Source organism: Pleurodeles waltl, chromosome 9 (genome assembly GCF_031143425.1).
Source record: "Pleurodeles waltl isolate 20211129_DDA chromosome 9, aPleWal1.hap1.20221129, whole genome shotgun sequence".
In the NCBI taxonomy this organism is placed as follows: domain Eukaryota; kingdom Metazoa; phylum Chordata; class Amphibia; order Caudata; family Salamandridae; genus Pleurodeles; species Pleurodeles waltl.
This window is the reverse complement of record NC_090448.1, coordinates 653,304,014-653,321,684: the sequence shown is the minus strand read 5'-3', so window position 1 is coordinate 653,321,684 and position 17,671 is coordinate 653,304,014. Positions and strand designations below refer to the sequence as shown.

Below are 17,671 nucleotides of genomic sequence, written 5' to 3'. Positions count from 1 at the left end.
ATTGGCAGTTTAAAACTGCACACTCAGACATTGCAGTGGCAGGTCTGAGACATGATTACAGGGCTACTAATGTGGGTGGCACAACCAGTGCTGCAGGCCCACTAGTAGCATTTGATTTACAGGTCCTGGGCACCTCTAGTGCACTTTACTAGGGACTTACTTGTAAATCAAATATGCCAATCATGGATAAACCAGTCAACAATATAATTTACACAGAGAGCATATGCACTTTATGACTGGTTAGCAGTGATAAAGTTCCCAGAGTTCAAAAGCCAACAAAAACAGGTCAGAAGAAATAGGAGGCAGGAGGCAAAAAGATTGGAGATGACCCTATAAAAGGAAAAAAGTCCTGCACGGAAAACATGCCTGAAGCACGTTACAGATACACTAAAAATGGGTAAATACATTAAAGTTTTTCACGTGTTCCAACAACTACATCATCTTTGATGGATTGTATTGCTGTTGAGGCAAAACACTGTAATATAGAAGTTAGGGCCATATGTACGAAAGCTTTTTCCCATAGACACAGAATGGGTAAAATCCTTTGGTACATCGGCCCTTAGTCTTTTAACTGTAGCTAATGAACTACGCTGCAGTAGAGCCAGTGAGATGCTTGGACCCAACAACTTGCCTCTAGCCAATTTCAAATCTGTCTTGACATATTGGCCTGAATGGTTATTGCCCCTTTTTATCCATGCCACGATCCCTGACAATTGGAGAAGCTCTTACATCAGCTGTTGAAGAAAAGTGATTCTTGTTCGTCTTGGCATTGATGCCAGTGTTTTTTCTGGGCATCTGCGAAGGTCTGGATTACTGTCAAATCACTGTTGCCATTTGATCAGATTGGCTTTAAAGGAAAATGCAGTACCCCTGAAAATATACTTACAGTTTTTTTCCTAATCCATCAGAGGGTCTACAACCAGGGGAGGTCACATATTTGTTTTTTTTGTGTATTTTTTTTGCCACCTCTGATGGTGTGGGCCTAGAGATTCTGTGGAATAAATTTACAACGTGGGGGACCTCAATTACATTGTTACATTTTTTATAGCCATCCAGTCGTAATATGATGAAATATATGTTCAGGTTAAGTTGGGGTGGGGCTCTCACCTTTTGGAATGCATATTAATCAACCATGGAGTGAAGCAGGCGTGTTTGTTAAAAAGCTTCTACATAGCTTAATTAAGGATTGCTGTCCCCCCGATAGGTTTTTTCCCCTGTGCTGTGGTGTACTTGTGGATATAGTGCAATATGCAGATAATCTGGTTATTTTTAATCAGACTACAATCTTTTGGTGAGGCAGTCTCCAAAGTTAGATAAATATAACAGGACAACTGCCTTATAATCAAAGTCACTAAACCAACAAATCACGATTTTTTGGAAGAGACAGTATGGAAAATACATTTACCTTTCAGCGTTTGTGTAGCAGATTCCCACGTCTTCAGCAGATCCATTTTTAGGGTTGAGCTTGCGTTAAGTCAGAAAAGGGCTCGGAGCCCCGTTCACGTCACATCAGTTGTCTTTCATTTGTGCATGGGCTTGCCTGTTAAAATCTGCTGCTTTCATTAGTGGAAGGCATACATGCGTCATGATTTTCTGGTGGTTAGCCCTCCTCGAGTGCAGCGACCAAGTACTGAAAACATGCGAGGCTCGCTGTTTCATGTCCGATTTGTGGACTACTTTTTATCTTTTGTTCGCAGCGCGATCTCGCTTGGCAGAAGTCGAGCGCTTTCCATAACATCGACGATGTTACATAGTTAATTGCACTTTTGCCGGTTACGTAGATAATTGCACTTTTGCCAATAGGTTTCATTACGAGTGAACTGTAGCAGCGCGATCGCGCTGTTTTTTTATTCCAATGTGGAAAGAAAAATCCGGTTGGGAGTTTACAACTGCTAATAGCTGTAACTCGGAGAAATGCGAGACCCTAGTGCATTGCAAATGCTTGTTGATGCTTGTGTAGGCTAGGCTCATACCCGTGCTTTCATATGGTCAGGTGACATACCAAATCGCAACTTGCTTGGATAATTTACAATGCCTCGTATATAAGGAAGGCTTGAAATTACCTAATTATACTAGTCAATTTCAACTGAGGTTAGAATTTGTTTTTTTCAGGCAATCTTTAGTTGTCAAGTTTGCTCTTGTAAGGAGAAGAAAATAAAATTAGTGGTGAGCCCTAGCAAAAGTAATCCACGGATAGCATCATTAAATGACAGTCTGGATAACGTAAGGTTAAGCTCTTTTTCGTCACAAGAAATTAAACGTTATGGGCACCTCATCTGAAAGAATTTGTTCAAAGAAAACACTCTCATTATGTTTTGTCATCGTACAAGGGATGAGAAAGCAAGATTATGATAACTGATTCCCTGGCCTGCTCGGCTTGTTGTAAGATTCTTGTGTTAAGATTTTGTTTAACCTTAGTAGTTGAGTGTAGGGCAAGCTTGGCCTCTTTTCCTAACAAGTCAGTTGCTTGCGGACTCTGTATATAGTAGTAAGAATCTCTTCCTCATTTGTTTTATACCGAGTAGTGTTAAAGGAACGAAAATGATGTTAGCTAACTCTTTTCTTGAATCATGGTATACAGAGTGTTTGTGACTCTGCAGTGTTGTGTATGAAGTATATCTTGCTGTGGGCTGCTCTGCAACACGGATTAAAAGAAAAAAGCAATATGACTGCTTAACGCTAGCTGCGTTATAGGGCTTATTTTATCTTTAAGCCAGGTTGAACAGCAGGCCGCACTGCTAGGCAACATGTCCAAAAAACATTGATAAAGTCAATACATTTTGCATATATAAAACCCTTTGGCTTTGCCAGTGCTTGTTTTTTTTTTTGTTTTTTTATTAGGCAGTCCTAATGGGAGCTCGTTTCTGGACATCATTTTTTTCATTTTGTAGCCACTTCCCATGCTAAACACACTTCTGGTCAGTATCTCCTACCCACACAGTGCCATTAGGCTGATGCGGCCATATTTACCATGATGACCACATGATTATTTTTCCTGGTCGTCTTGTCTCCTTGTCTAGTTCAGCAGGATGACCAAAGCATTCTTCCTTGTTGCGTTACTTGAACGAGGAGTGCATGCCTGCAGAGCAAAGCGGAACTCCATTTCTCAGTCTTTCTTGCAAAATTATTCATGATGATGGGGAAATATTGAGTTTCAAGTCAGCAAGATGACTTTCTTAGCATTGTTTGATCAAACCGAGTTTGACCCATACACTTCAAGGAGAGATGTTAAAAGAATCACTGCTTAATTCTTGTATTGGTCCCTCGAAGTGCGCCATGATCTACTTTGCGTTCGTAGCTCAGAAAATAGCTGAGTCTACTCTTTTAGATGTATTATACATCTATATGTTGTTTCATCACCAATAAACTAGTGTTTATTCACCATTTGGAGGTCAGGTTCCCAGAGGTAAACACTAATGCATTACTAATAGCACTCACACATTAGAAGTCCCACTCTAAACACACCATCTCACATCTGTCACAGTTTAGCAGTCACACGCTCCCAGAACTACTCTCACATCAATCCCACACCAGCAAACAAATGTGACAGCCTTTCGGAGTAGCAGTGCGATGTGACCAACACCAGTCTCACACCCTCCGTGGACTAACAGTCACACACTAACCGCAGGAATCTCGCACCACCGACAATGCTCTCAAACCCCACAAACCACCAGGTTTACACTGACAGAAGTGTTACACCCCTCACACACTAGATGTCAGACAATACTGGCAACACTCCTGCCCCTGAGTAGCAACCTTACAGGACCAACAGCGCTCTCACACACTAGCAGTCTAACACTGATGGCACTCTTACACTCCTTAAAAACTACCAACCACACATGAGCAGAAGCATTCACATAACACTATCATACTAGGAGCAAAAGAATATGTCTGGCTTATAACAGGAAGCCCTTCTTTTATGGGTGAGTTTGTGTGTGAAGTATTGCTGATGAGCGAGTGGATGAATGCAATAAATATCTGCATTCTATTCCAAAGGGTTTGAGATGTCTTGCTATTGGTACGAGACATTTGCACCTGCTTTGTCTTCAATTCCACCCCTGCCGCTATCTGTCAACAAGGGCATAACTTAAAGGATAAATTTGATTTTAATTGCACGATCATCAGCCATGATATGCCCACCCAAAAGAATATGTCACTACAAAGACAGTGGTAGATGAGCACTGTGGCCCATGTTTATGGGTTTTGTAGCGCAGGGCTTGCTGCGCTGCCCTACGTCACAGGGAAAGGGCAGGAATGCACCGTATTTATCCAAGCATGGTTCCAGAGTCCTGAAAGGAAAAACGAGGTGAAATAAAGATATTTCTCCTCGTTATGTCTCTCCTGGGAGGCATATCTTTTCGGCGCATTCTCAGGTTTATCAAGTTTGGTAAATCTGAAAATGTGTCAAAAACCATGGGAGTTGTGTGGGAACACCCACACAGCGCACATGGAATGCCTACCTTGTGCAGAGTAAGGCAATGCAGCAATTTACACGGCCTTGCCTTACTCCATTTTTTTAAGCCATTCAGAGTCACACAAAGTGGCTTTGCGTGGCTTCAAAAATATGACTTAGTAGTTTGCGCACAAATATACCACATTGTGTGGTGCAAGCATGGCACAAACCATTCATAAATGTGCCAAATTACGTGATGTTACAACAATAAATATCAATTAAAATACATGCATGAAATAGCTTTTTTTACAATCTCTTATGCATTTTCTGGACTGCAAGCACAGTGACACTTTCAGTACAGTAACCTTATCATCTATGTCAGTTTACATGAAAGAGCCAAAACAGATTGTCTTTAAAATGCTCATTAAAAAGTTTTTGGAAGCAGTCAAGTACTCATTCTCATTTACCAATACATAAGGAAACAGTAGTTATAAGGACAAACCCAAATGTTAATCAAATATGAATTATAATGTTTATGTTAATCAATCTGTACACTTATCACAGTTTTTTTGTTAATCTTTTTATGATATTTTCCATAACCAAACAATAAACAGTAACGGAAACCAGGATGTTTCTCTTATTCATCAAAGCTTATTGTTATATCACAATCAAACACGGATAGTCCCTCCGCCCTCGTCTAAACACTAGAAACCTCACACTCATCATTCCGTCCATAATTATGATGCTCACACTTATCATGGTTTTTCTGGTTTAAATCATTTTTATTAAGAGGTCAGAATATCAGAACCAACACATCATCGCTCACATTGTTCTGCTATGCATGTAAAAGGCACAGAAATAGAAAAATTACAGTGTAATATTAAGGAAACAAACCAAAGAAGACTGGGCATATACCCACACTGATTAGTAAGCTACCAGATCGGGACACCTGGTCAAAAGATAGAATCAGCAATGTACTATGCATATAGATTCAAAGAGACAAAGTTTGGGTTTATGAAAGAGAAAATAAGTACCTACTAGTTAAAGTGTAACATATAAAGATGTATAACACATGCTTGAATATATAAGAGCAAATAACGAGAAAGTGAATTTTCTCAAGTAGGTCATGAAGCAGGTCAAACGATATGAGTGGCAGTGACTCAGAACGCCACCGCAAATGTCCAAGAAAAGTTAAGTTTGTCATTCACCCTATAAATCAGGTACTCATATGCCGCTGTCTATGCCACACTATAGATCCAGTCCTCAAGAGTGGGGACTGTGGGCTTGGACCAACTCTGAAAATATATACATTTTCACTGTCGCCAAGGTAGTAGGAAGCCAGCGCCTCTCATGTCTGGTTACCCAGAGAATATTTTGCACCATGTAACATTATGAGTGCCACTGAGGGTGCGCAGCCCACTGTACACGTGTCTGTAAGAGCTTGCCACACCTGGCCCCAATAGAGTTGAAGCATTGGGCAGGATCATAGAATATGCAGAATATCTTTGTTCGGGAGGCACATCTCTAGCAGTTGGAGGATGGTGCTAATTTCCGGAGACCAGTGTCAGTCCTGGAGGATTTTAAAATAACTGAATTTCACCCGTAACTCACAGACATCTCTGTCATGATCAGCCTTAAGATGTGCTCTTTGTGTCGGGGAGTATGAGGTAGTGAGCCTATGCTGCCACTGGAGTAAGAGAAGGTCGGTCCAGTGAAGCAGAGAATAGTCTGTTGATTAGCAAGTCATAGAGTCCTGTGATCAGTTTTTTGTTGTGGCCCCATCGAACCAGGTAAGTGTATAGCGATAATGGTGTGTGGAGCCATTTACAAGTCCACGGCATCAAATGGAAGCTGTGCCACAGCTGTAGATATTTCCTGAAATGAGATTTGGGTAGCATGTACGTATCGGATAGCTTCACAACCAGTTTCATAGCTCCATCTGTCAATATATGGTCTAATTCGAAATTGCCCTTAAGACTCCAATCTTGCCATTAGAAGGGTTTAGAGTCAGTGGTCATAGCAGCATTGTGCCATAACTGGGCTTTAGGGAGGGTAAGCACATCTTCTCGGAGGAGCTTTTGTGCTGTTTTCCAGACCTTATGCATTTCCAGGAGAATGGGATTAGGCAGGTCTGGTGAGAATTTGGGGTCAGCATACAGAAGGAACAGGATTTCCACCCCCTTGTAGATTCTGCGTTTTATTCCAACCCAAAGTGGAAGTTTCAGGTGGTAAATCATCTGGGACCTGCTCTGTAATAGGACCAAAGATGCAGGGCTCAGAGGCTCCCGGAGATCGTGGCTGCATAAAGCTTGGCAGCTGCTAACAGAGGTGAAGTGGTGTCCTAGATATAACATTGAATGGTCTCATCAATCTGCTTCAAGTGGATTGCCAGTATATTAAACGGAAACATGTGAAACGCATAATTGTACCTAGGGAGCACCACCATACATAGTTACACCTAGGGAGCACCATCTTGATCATTTGAACCCTGCACCACTGTGAGAGGTGAAGGGTTCTCCAGGCATTGAAGTGTGTTTTCATCTTCTCCAGGAGTGGGAGAATATTATCTCTGACCATGGTGGTAAAGTGAATGCTAATCCATATCCATAGATATTTCAGCCCCTGGGGGACCCAATTCACTGGCAGTTGTTGAAGTGAAGACAGGAGTCATGGGCACCGCTTCTGTTTTAGCCAGTTCATTCCTTACCTGGAGCAGACAGAAAAATCTTCAGTAAGTACCATGAAGGCTGGCACAGAGGTCGGGGGATCACTTATGTCAAGAGCACATTGTCCACGTAGAGCAACAGTTTGAGATTCCCCACTGGAGTGGCCACCCCAGCTATCAAAGTGGACAAGGTTACGGCAATGGCCGTTGCTTCTCAGGCCAGGAGGAGCAGCAGGGGTGAAACAAGGTAGCACTGCTTTGTGCCTCTTGGATGTGTATTTGGTCAGAGAAAAAGCCATTGCAAATGACCTGAGCCACTGAGGCGGTATATAGGCAGCCGACCATATCTGAGAAACGTGATCCGATGCTGAAGCGCTGTATAATATGAAAAAGATAGGGCCATTCGACTTATTCAAATGCCTTTTTTGCTGGTCCAAGGAGAGTAACAATTTGGCATCCACATCCGATCAAATTTGACAAAGGACATGCAGCAGAGTGTGTAGATGATTACGGGAGGAAAGCCCTGGCACAAACACCACTTGGTTTGCATGAGCGAGGAGATGAATCACTTTATCCAGAACCTTGGCCTGAACTTTCATATCACAGTTAAAGGGGGAGATTGGGCAGTAATTGGTACAATAAAATTGGGTCCCTGGCCAGTTTAGGAATGAGTGTAACCTGAGCATGATTACATTCCTCCTGCAGGAAACCTGAAGCTGTGGTCTACCAGAACATTTCTGGAAGGAAAGGTACAGTGTCTGACTGTGATTTTATAAAATTCTAGCGGGTATCTGTCTTCACCTGGTGCCTTGCCCATCGTCATCTGCTTGAGAGCCTCACGACGTCTTCTTCAGTAAAAATCCTGTTACAGCTCCTGTCGAATGTGGAAGGGGAGCTTAGGGAGGCCAAGACTAGATAGAAAAGAATCATTTTTTACAGTATTGTCGGGACACTCAGAGGAATAGACATTGGAGTATAAGTCAGTGAATTCACACGCAATGAACCAGAGGATTCGAGGATAGCTGGAATCTTTGTCTTAGCCTCTCTTTGCTGAAAGTTTAGAGCGAGAAGCTGGCTTGCTTTTTCACCTTGTTCATAATTGTTCTTTTTAATACCCATGAGTGCTCCCGTCCATGGTACAGAATCCAGATTAAATAACTTCCTAATGACGTTGAGCTCCCTGCTGAAAGTCCTAGCTTGCGACATCTGTGGGGGAGTGTCTTGAATTATTTCCCCATTGCTCTTTCTCTGGATATTCCTCTGGTGTCCTCCAAATTCCGTACATGGCATATGGATATCTCTCCAAGTTTAGGATGCTAGATGACAAACGGAAGCTTCTTTCTTGGCACACATAGTACCTCGACCTCAGTGGCCCGTCTGCCCACTTGAAGCAGATTTTATGGGCGGCAGGCAAGTCGTACTTCAGAGGTTTTTCTTATGAGGGACTCCAATGTTGCCCAGGGGGCTGGAGAACACAATTAATTGATTCTGGAGGAAGAAGTGTAATCCCTGCAGGGGACCTATAGAGAGAACTCCACACCGACCCATTCATGCTCTCTTCTCAACAACAAATACAAACTGAATACAGCATACACCAGGCTCCCGCTTTTAAAAAACCTCCAGCTTCAGCTAAAATATGATGGCACACGCTTGATAGTAGGAGACAATCATGCTGAAATAATTTTCAAGTTGGCAATTGCTAATCAGTAGCCTTACCACATATTTTAAGTGGGTTACAGAAAAAAAAAGATTGTATTACTGAATGTGTGAGTGCAAGAAATGAGTCAACCTTCTACATCAGAGGAGCATAGAGGAAGAACTTCTCCCCAAGATCTTTCTGAAAAACAGACTTATGGCTTATTTCAAAGAGCATACATTGAATAATGAACACATTCTTGACAAAAATGTCATATTTGTACTAGTACATCATCAGAAAGAACTAGTGTACCACTGCTTGAAAATCTTACGTGTAAATAGATCAGCTTTGTCGGGTGTTGTTAAACTGTAAGTAGTTAGTGCTGTAGTGGTCCGTTGTAGGACTGGAGGATGAATGGATCCGGAAGAAGAGCAAGCTTTGGCTTTCCTTCCATAGTAAGAAACATTATTGCATACATTTAGAGAAACAAATCCAGAAGTCCTTCAAGAAGAGTTACAAAGACCTTGTCTTCCAGAAAAGGCCTGGGGCTTTTGCTCAACTTCATCTAAACTATCCAGGGAACATTCAACACTTTAGTTGTAAACATCAGCAACATTTTTCTTCCAGATCTGAGGGCCAGGCAAGCCATTTCGTATTAGGGCTTCATGAATGTGAGGGTTTAAATATGTATTTGGGACCCTTCTGCCGAGGCATGACAGCAGATCTGCAATGCGTTAGGAAGTAGGCTTCCATTCTTATATATAATATAAAAGAACATAATTCAATCACTGGGCACTGTAAACTCTAAGAAGAGACTGTAAAACCGAGTTGGAAGGCATGTCTTTCTACTCAATGGATTCATCTAACCCTTCGCCAGTGTTGCAAATGTGTTCTGCCCATTTAGTCCAAAAGGATTTTTTGCTTTTGACTATCTTGCTTGTGGACCTTTACTGTGGATGAGTCTCACTACCTGAGTCTCAGTCACGTTAATTTCACAATAGTTTAATGAGCGTGTTTACTGCCAGTCTCCGCCTTTTAAGGTAAGGCTGCTGCAGCACAGCTACGATAAGGAGTATTGAGCTGGTTACACGAGAACACGTGTGTAGGCTGCTCATGTGAGACTACCGTTGTGGAGAGTGCAGTATTTGTGCACTGGTAACTTGGCACAGAAGTGACTCTGCAAGGAAAGGTGCTGACCTGGGGTAGGCCCCATATTATTAGTGTACATTCATAGCTAGGTCAGTAGGGTTTACCAGGAACTCTGTAGTGCTTCACTGTATCAGAGGTGAAATCTAAGTTTGATTTTGTAGAACATACATCAATACTTTATTGAACTTAAGGAAATCTCAGATTTTCTCACTCAGCTCATATCAGATTCTAGACCTTTATCCCTCCAGGTTAATTACTCTGCTCCACAGCAGAGGGCACAAAGACTGTCCCACACAAAAGGAGCAATTATCAGCAACTGACCTTGGAGAGGAAAGGAACGTGGGGAAAGTCTACATCTGATAATTAGCTTGTTACACTGAACCTGGGCTGGAACAGTCCAGGCCAGATAAATAAAGGAGGAAGCCAAGACCTCTGGAACCAAGACAGGAGGGGCTCACATTTAAAGTTTTGATGAAAAGAGATCTGGCAGTGAGGTCACCTAAGGGCAGAGCTGAGGCCCTCAGATTAGCTCTGTTCAGAGAATACATGCCAATGCCAATATGGTTTGTCCTGAATGCTGTGCAGAAGGGTTAGGCAAGGGGTGGAGGGATGTTGTCGCATCCTAGGATGCCCAGGGATGCCTCACAATTATAACTTTCCAGCACCACTTCAAAACCCCTGCATAAGGGAGAGACAGAGAAGAGAATCCTGGGCCTGGGAAGTAACAACAGTGAAGGAATGTCCGTCTGGAAAGAGGAACTCCTTGTTTCCCTGCCAAGTTGGACGAAGGACTTTTTCAACAGCTGTCCCTCTGGACTAGGATGGGTCTCTCAAAGAACCTGTAGCACTGGCCGTTTATGCAACCTAAAGACCAGCTGGGGGAAGATCTGGACTCCAATGCCCCCATTGTTGCCCTTCAAGATTGCCAGGTGGTTCTGGGACCTCAGGTGTGTGTGAGGGGGCTGCTCTGCAGGCTTTTAGCTGGAGGGGTGCTGTGCAAGATGCCCCCACCAAGAGTAGAGGTGCACCAGGAGCCATGCAGAGGAGAAGACTGGTGCAGGGAGCCATAAAATCAAGTGCTAGACCTGGCATCCTTGGTGTGGTTTCCTCTGTCTTTTTACCTCTGCTTCCTGTGTTTTTGACTGTGTGCTGGACTTTGTTTTTGCTGGATTTGGTACTCTGGGCACTTTACCACTGCTGACCAGTGGTAAAGTGCAAGTGCTGTCTGTGTAAACTGTATGTGTAATTGGCTTTCCCATGATTGGCATATTTGATTTACTAGTAAGTCCCCAGTAAAGTGCACTAGAGGTGCCCAGGACCTGTAAATCAAATGCTACTAATGGGTCTGCAGCACTGACTGTGCCACCCACACGAGTAGCCCTGTAAATAAGCTCAGACCTGCCACTGCAGTGTCTATGTGTGCAGTTTTAAAATGCCAATTCGACCTGGCAACTGTACCCACTTGCCAAGCACAAACCTTCCCTTTTTGTATATGTAAGGCACCCCGAAGGTAGGCCTAGGTAGCCCCATGGTTAGGGTGCAGTGTATGTTAAAGGTAGGAGATGTACTGATGTGTTTTACTTGTCCTGATAGTGAAATACTGCCAGATTCGTTTTTCACTATTGCAAGGCCTATCTCTCTCATAGGTAACATTGGGACTGCCTTTAAATATCTTTTAAGTGCAGTTTTTGCATTGGGAGCAGATAGAGATGTGGAGTTTGGGGACTCTGAACACACAATTTGAAAATACATCTTTTGGTAAAGTTAATTTTTAGATTGTCAGTTTAAAAATGCCACTTTTAGAAAGTGGGCATTTTCTTGCTTAAACATTCCGTTCCTCTGCCTGCCTGTGGAATCCATGTCTGGGTCAGACTGACAGTTGGACTGCTTGTGAATTCCCTCTAGACAGTGACACAAAGGGAGCTGGGGTGTAGCCTGCATATCCTGATGAGTCTTGTGAGGTAGAGTGTGGAGGAAGGAACTGACACTTACACATGAAAGGGCTGTGCCTGTTCTCACACAGAGCAGTCTCCAACCCCTAGTGTGTGTCTGAGGTCAGGCCTGGGCAAGGCAGGACCTTGTAGACAACAGAGTCTTTCCTGAGAAGTTTGCCTACTTCAAAGGCAGAAATGAGTATTAGTAGTGGACCCAAAAGCCCTGATTTTTAGAATACTTCTGGATCAAGAGGAACCTCTGCTAAGGAGAAGAGCTGGAGGAGGAGTTCTGACCCTTTGCCTTGTGTGCTTTGCTGGGTTGGCCTGTAGTTGCTGCTTCTGCCTCAGAGGGGACAAAGTTGGACCTTTCACTCTATCCTGCTTGTGAAGGTTCTCCAAGGGCTTGCACTGAGCTTGCTCCCTGTTAAGCAGTCTAAGGGACTGCAAATACCCAGCCTTTGGGTTCACTTGTTGTGGACTCCAACTCGCCGGGTGGTGACCACTCCAGTTTCTGGGCCCTTGAGAGTGAAAGCTGGTGACAAATCAAGAAAAACCAAGTGCACCGAATTCGGACGATGCCCGGACTGACGCCACTGCCTGACCCTGTGACGCCATCTGCAACTGAATCAGTGGTCTCCACTGGAGTGCGACAACCCTGACTGACATCACAGGCCTGATGCTGCAGCAGCCGCTGACGTCCCGTGACTTCATGAGTCCCGAATGCTGTGTCACCGACGTCCGTGACACCTGACTCAGCCACGTTGCCTGCTGCCCTGTGGCGTGACAACAACCCCGTGAGATCGCCCCACTGCGTTGTGTCCCATCGAACATTGACCATGCTGGAGCATAAGGAACCAACACTTCGCACCAACGCGCCTCAACTCCACTGCTCTGCAGCAAGGACCCGATGCCTCACACCGACGCCTCTGCTCCACAGCACTGATATCAATGCCACACCAGACCCAGCGACGCCTCGCTTTCCGACTCCGTGCACTGGCTTGTTTCCTTAGTTTCGAAAGGTACTGTACCTGCGGGTCAGTGTGACTCCGTGACCGGCGCCACTGGCGTTGTATTGTTGGGAATTACTCCGTCCTGATGCCGTGAAACCCCCAAATTGAAACATTTATGTTTCTAAGCGATATTTTGATGTTTAGGTTTGAAAATTCATAACTTTGCTTGTGAATGTTGGGTTTTTGTCGTTTTGGTCTTGTTTAGCTCAGATAAATATTGGCTACTTTTCTAAACTGGTGTTGAGTGCTTTTGTGGTGTTTTCACTGTGTTACTGTGTGTGTTGGTACAAATACTTTACCCACTGCTTCTGAGATAAGTCTGAATGCTTGTGCCAAGCCTAACCTGACTAGACTGAAGGTCCCTGCTTGGACAGAGTGCAAATGGACTGCCAACCAGAGACCCCATTTCTAACATCAAGATTAAAGTGTGCCCTTTTAGAAGCAAGGAGACCTGGTGACAATATCATTGATCGCTAGGCCTGGAAACCACAAGCAAAACATGGCAACGATCATCGAACAATAACCATATTCAATGGCAATCATTACAAGCACAAAAATGGCAATTTTCATCATTACATTTATCAAAAAAGCTTGCGTATGCCAAACGACAAACATGTCAGAGTCTTCCTTTCATGCAGCGTAATGCAGCCATCGGACTAACCACAAGAGGTTCTAGCATATGAGCATGGCAAAAAAATCTCAGCTGTAGGAGTGCTTTAAAGTTAAGAATAATCCCTCCCGGGTCATGCCCATAAAACCACAGGAAAATAGGATTTGTTTTTGTATCACTTCTGGTGGTGGCGGGGATGCTGTTTTATTAATCTAGTGTATCTAAAAGAAAATTATAAAGATAATGAAAATTTTAATGAGGAACGTTTTGGCCCATGTGTAAACTAACATTCAGTTGACTTGGATGTAAGTTAGTTACTGTAGTTTGCACAAGATCAAAGCGTAACTAATTAGTTGACAATGGAGCCTGAACTACAGCTTGGTCTTATGGGCCAGCTTGACAAGGCCAGTGTGTGGCAATTTTTTGGTACAGTTAGCTGTGTGATGGGACTAAAAAAACAGCTCATACACTGGGTCTTTCAAGCTGGACCATCTGTAAGTGCCTGAATGCCCGACAGGCCAGTCCAAAACTTGTTTTCATAAAAAAAAGTCACTGTGTCTGTGATAAATGTACAGGGATGTTGTCATTTAATTTGACAAGTATCCTTGTAGGTCAACAAGACCTAAAAACAAATAGGTTTTCCCTTTTCGAATTAACAGCCCTTCAGTTCATCACTTTTTTTCTAGAAAGACCCCAGAATAACTTTCTAATCAGGATGTCACTCGTTGTTAATTGCAATGCCCACTTCTGCGCTATAATAGTTCCTAACTGTTGAGGAATGTGTTATGGATCTTCTCTGGCCTCAGGTTATGTGTTGGTGACACCTGGGTGCGATATCATGAGAATTTGAATGCATTTAGTTGGTTGAGTCATGTTTATTGTTTCTTTTGCAGAGTGTACCCTTCCAGGCGGCCATTGTTGGAAACTTTCGCAAAGACCATCGGATACTGATTGTGGGAAGTGTGAAGCCGAATGCTGACAGGTACCCTCCATATGTAACTTAAGATAAATAAGATACAACAAAGCTATTACTTCTAATGGTAGTTAGTATCTAGGGTCACACCACCGACTTTAGACAAGATTTTGTGATGTATAATTATGAGATCACACCTCAGAGGTCTCCTGTTCTCACTTACATTGAACTTCTGACATGCACATCCAAGTGTTAACTTCCTCAAGGGAGGCAGCACTAGTGACAGGTGGTAGCAAGAGCAGTCTTCATCGCCTTACCTGTTGCAAACAATGACTGTGCAGACCAAACACAGAACCTGTTCCTCAATCTGGCCTGTGGTTACAGACAACGCGCTTTGTATCGAGAAACTGACCCAGGAATTAGGGCAAAATGTTATAATTGCATGTAACATTGGGAATCTTCTCCAGGCAATACTGCCTTTCAGAGTTCCTCGACAAACTGATTAACCAGATGTATTTCTAAACTCATGTATCCTAAATATGCTCAAGAAGCTGTGGCTTGTGGCCCACAAGATAGGTAGAAGATGATATACACCACTAACAATGAAATCCACACAGTTCTTGACATTTTATGATTCAGGGAATGAACTTGAGAATGAATGGAATCTAGATAATCCATTCCATTGTCAACGCGTCCCTTTATGATATTTTATTACACATCAGGACTCGTTTTAGGCCAATGAATCTTTTGACCCAGTTGAGAGACACCTTAGGACGAGATAGCTAATCAATATATCAATCAATACATCAATAATGCCATCAATATTTATCAAGACAATGCATTTCACTTTAGTCAGATTCATTAATCAATTCAAAGACATTACCATGACCTTTCAGCCATGAATAACCACACCTTGTTTAGTAGAATTTTATGAATTTTATTCCCTATTAATTACAATCTAATAGCAAATGCGTTAATCTCAACACCAAGAAACATAATAGCATAGTCACAATCTGGCAACTTTGATAAGCTTTCATGTAGGCGAGAATCACAAACATCAGAACATAACTCTCGTGAACATAGATCAATTTTAGCAGAGTGTCAATAACACGTCAGTTCAACAAAGCATAGTTTCGGTCGTTTGTCTATTTGCGTCAGTTTGATGAACACCTGTCCTAACCACTGATTAGCATTCGCATGTTGGGCTTCATGCAAAACAATTTAGAACATTAATTTGGAAAACATCTAGCTAAGGTCTCTGTCAAAGCAAGCAGTTGGTATCTAGAAAGGAAAAGCAAACAGACAAATCACAAATGCATTGTCATAATTACCCTCCAAGGATTAGGTCAGCGCACAGGTTCAGTCTTCGTCTTCAGGACATCAGTCAAATCGCCATCAGTCAGAACTCAGCTCTGGGGCAAAAGGGCACTTCCCTCATAAGGAGATAAAGTGTAAATGGGTAAGCTAAGGGCGAGGATGGTTTTAAGTAAACCAAAAAGTCACCAAACAGAGTGACAGAGTTTCTGGATAAAATCAAAAGCAGTCCCTACCTAATTCTAAATGACTTCCTGTGACATGGGTTTTTATCCCTTTTTCAATGTACATTTCCCCAAAATTCTATTGGACATTCGTTATACCCCACTATCTTTAACCTATCAAATTAAACATTAGGTAATCCTAATCTTCACTCCATATTGTTTTACAAGTTTTTGATTGGTCCTTATAATTGACGTCTTCAGAAATGGCACGTCCGGTGTGATTTCATCTTTTTGTAATTCTTTGCACATCTTTTGGTCTGCAGTTCCATTGTCTTCACTGGTTTGAATGACCTTGTACATTACATTAATCTACACTGTTTCAATTCATTTTAACATTTATTTTGCAAGACGATGAGAAGCGGTGGGAAACGGATCTACATGGTTACATTCATCTTCCAAAAAGAACTTGCAGGGTCATGTACCCTGTGAGTCAGCACACTGAAAAATAGAAAAATGCATTTAATATGAGAGCCAAGCAGCTAAGCTGCAGCTCATGCTAACTTAAGGCCTATGAGGTTTTCAGTACAGATTTAATAACGCAAATGTTAGTATAAGCTTATTTGAACGTAACATAAACATTTTGGTTATCATTATTAGTTTGCGTATACATTGGTAGCCACTCTTAGTGGTCACAATTCAAGTGCACGTCTAAGCAAAGTTGCTATTATTATAGTTTCTATGCGGCATCATCACACCTTAATTCATAAACATTTCATGTTAATATAGATTATATAAGCTACGCTCTCTCACCATGATAGCGCAATATATGGAATTTTTGAAAAAGGGTCAAGCATATTTCTCTAAGCCTGTAGAATTTAAGAGGACAGATATCTAATTTATGATTAATGTATTGTAAATCAGCTGTTGGAGGTACCAGAATCTATACTGAGACTCCTAAATGGTTCCGAATTGCCATGAATCCTCTCTGGATTAATCATTGGCATAGCCAATAACAAAGGGCCCCTTAACCCAAGGCTTTGTAGTAATAAGTCAGTACTTGGGGTGTAGAGGCCACTTCACAGCCCTGGGCCACTTTACCTGCTCCACTGTTGATAGCTACGCCCCTGGGTTTAGTGCTTTTAAGATAAGAGTTCAGAGTGAGGCCAGTGATGATGTACACCACCTAAATGAGCTAGGGCCTAGTGTCCTAGTAACAATAATCTCTCAAGCGGAGACCTTCATCTTTTCTCTTATCAGAAGCACAAGCTGTTAGATTTGGAACCTTGCTGTTTTAAAACCTAGAGTACATTTTGTTAATTGTAACTGCAAGGGAAGATGTAATATAGATAGTCATTATAATAGCCTCTGACTCTGTGCTTGTACTGTGTATGTCTTGACTGTACACCTTACCAACATTATTCCCAGACAGACCTTGTCTTGACCCCTGCATTTTGGACAAATAAATGTCATACCATAACAGACGAGAAGTTTGTTTCTTTGGTAGTTTCTTCATGTTGATCCCCTGCCGAGCCCTGGACCTTCGAGAAGACTCTTCTCAGAGTCTCCTGGCTTTAAATGTCACATGTTAAAAGAAATACAGGTGTTCTATGTGGTTATTACACAATCTGTTGTTCCCTGTGTTGTATAGGAGCCTACAGTTAAGGAGGCACAATCACCTATTCCTGATACAAGGTCAAAGGAGGTAGACTCGACTGTGACAGCTTCAAAATAGCTATGCCAGCCTTATTTTCCATGCTGAATCCTAGCACCAATTGGCATATTTAAAGCTGTGCTACACTAAGTGAGAAGTCAAGGCTCTGGGCATGCTCAGGCTTTTAAGTTAGTTATGCACCAACAATTTAGTAGATTTGAATTTGAGAAAA

At 42.5% G+C, this 17,671-nt stretch overlaps 1 protein-coding gene across 2 annotated transcripts in view; it reads left to right on the top strand.

The window, feature by feature from the left end:
- LOC138259816 (galectin-4-like) overlaps nt 1-17,671 on the top strand; it is a 300,965-nt gene that overhangs the window by 270,331 nt on the left and 12,963 nt on the right. For both annotated transcript variants that reach the window (XM_069207710.1, XM_069207709.1), the window contains one exon: nt 14,291-14,379. In XM_069207710.1, coding sequence (XP_069063811.1) covers nt 14,291-14,379 — 89 coding nt within the window. The remainder of the gene's footprint in view (nt 1-14,290; nt 14,380-17,671) is intronic.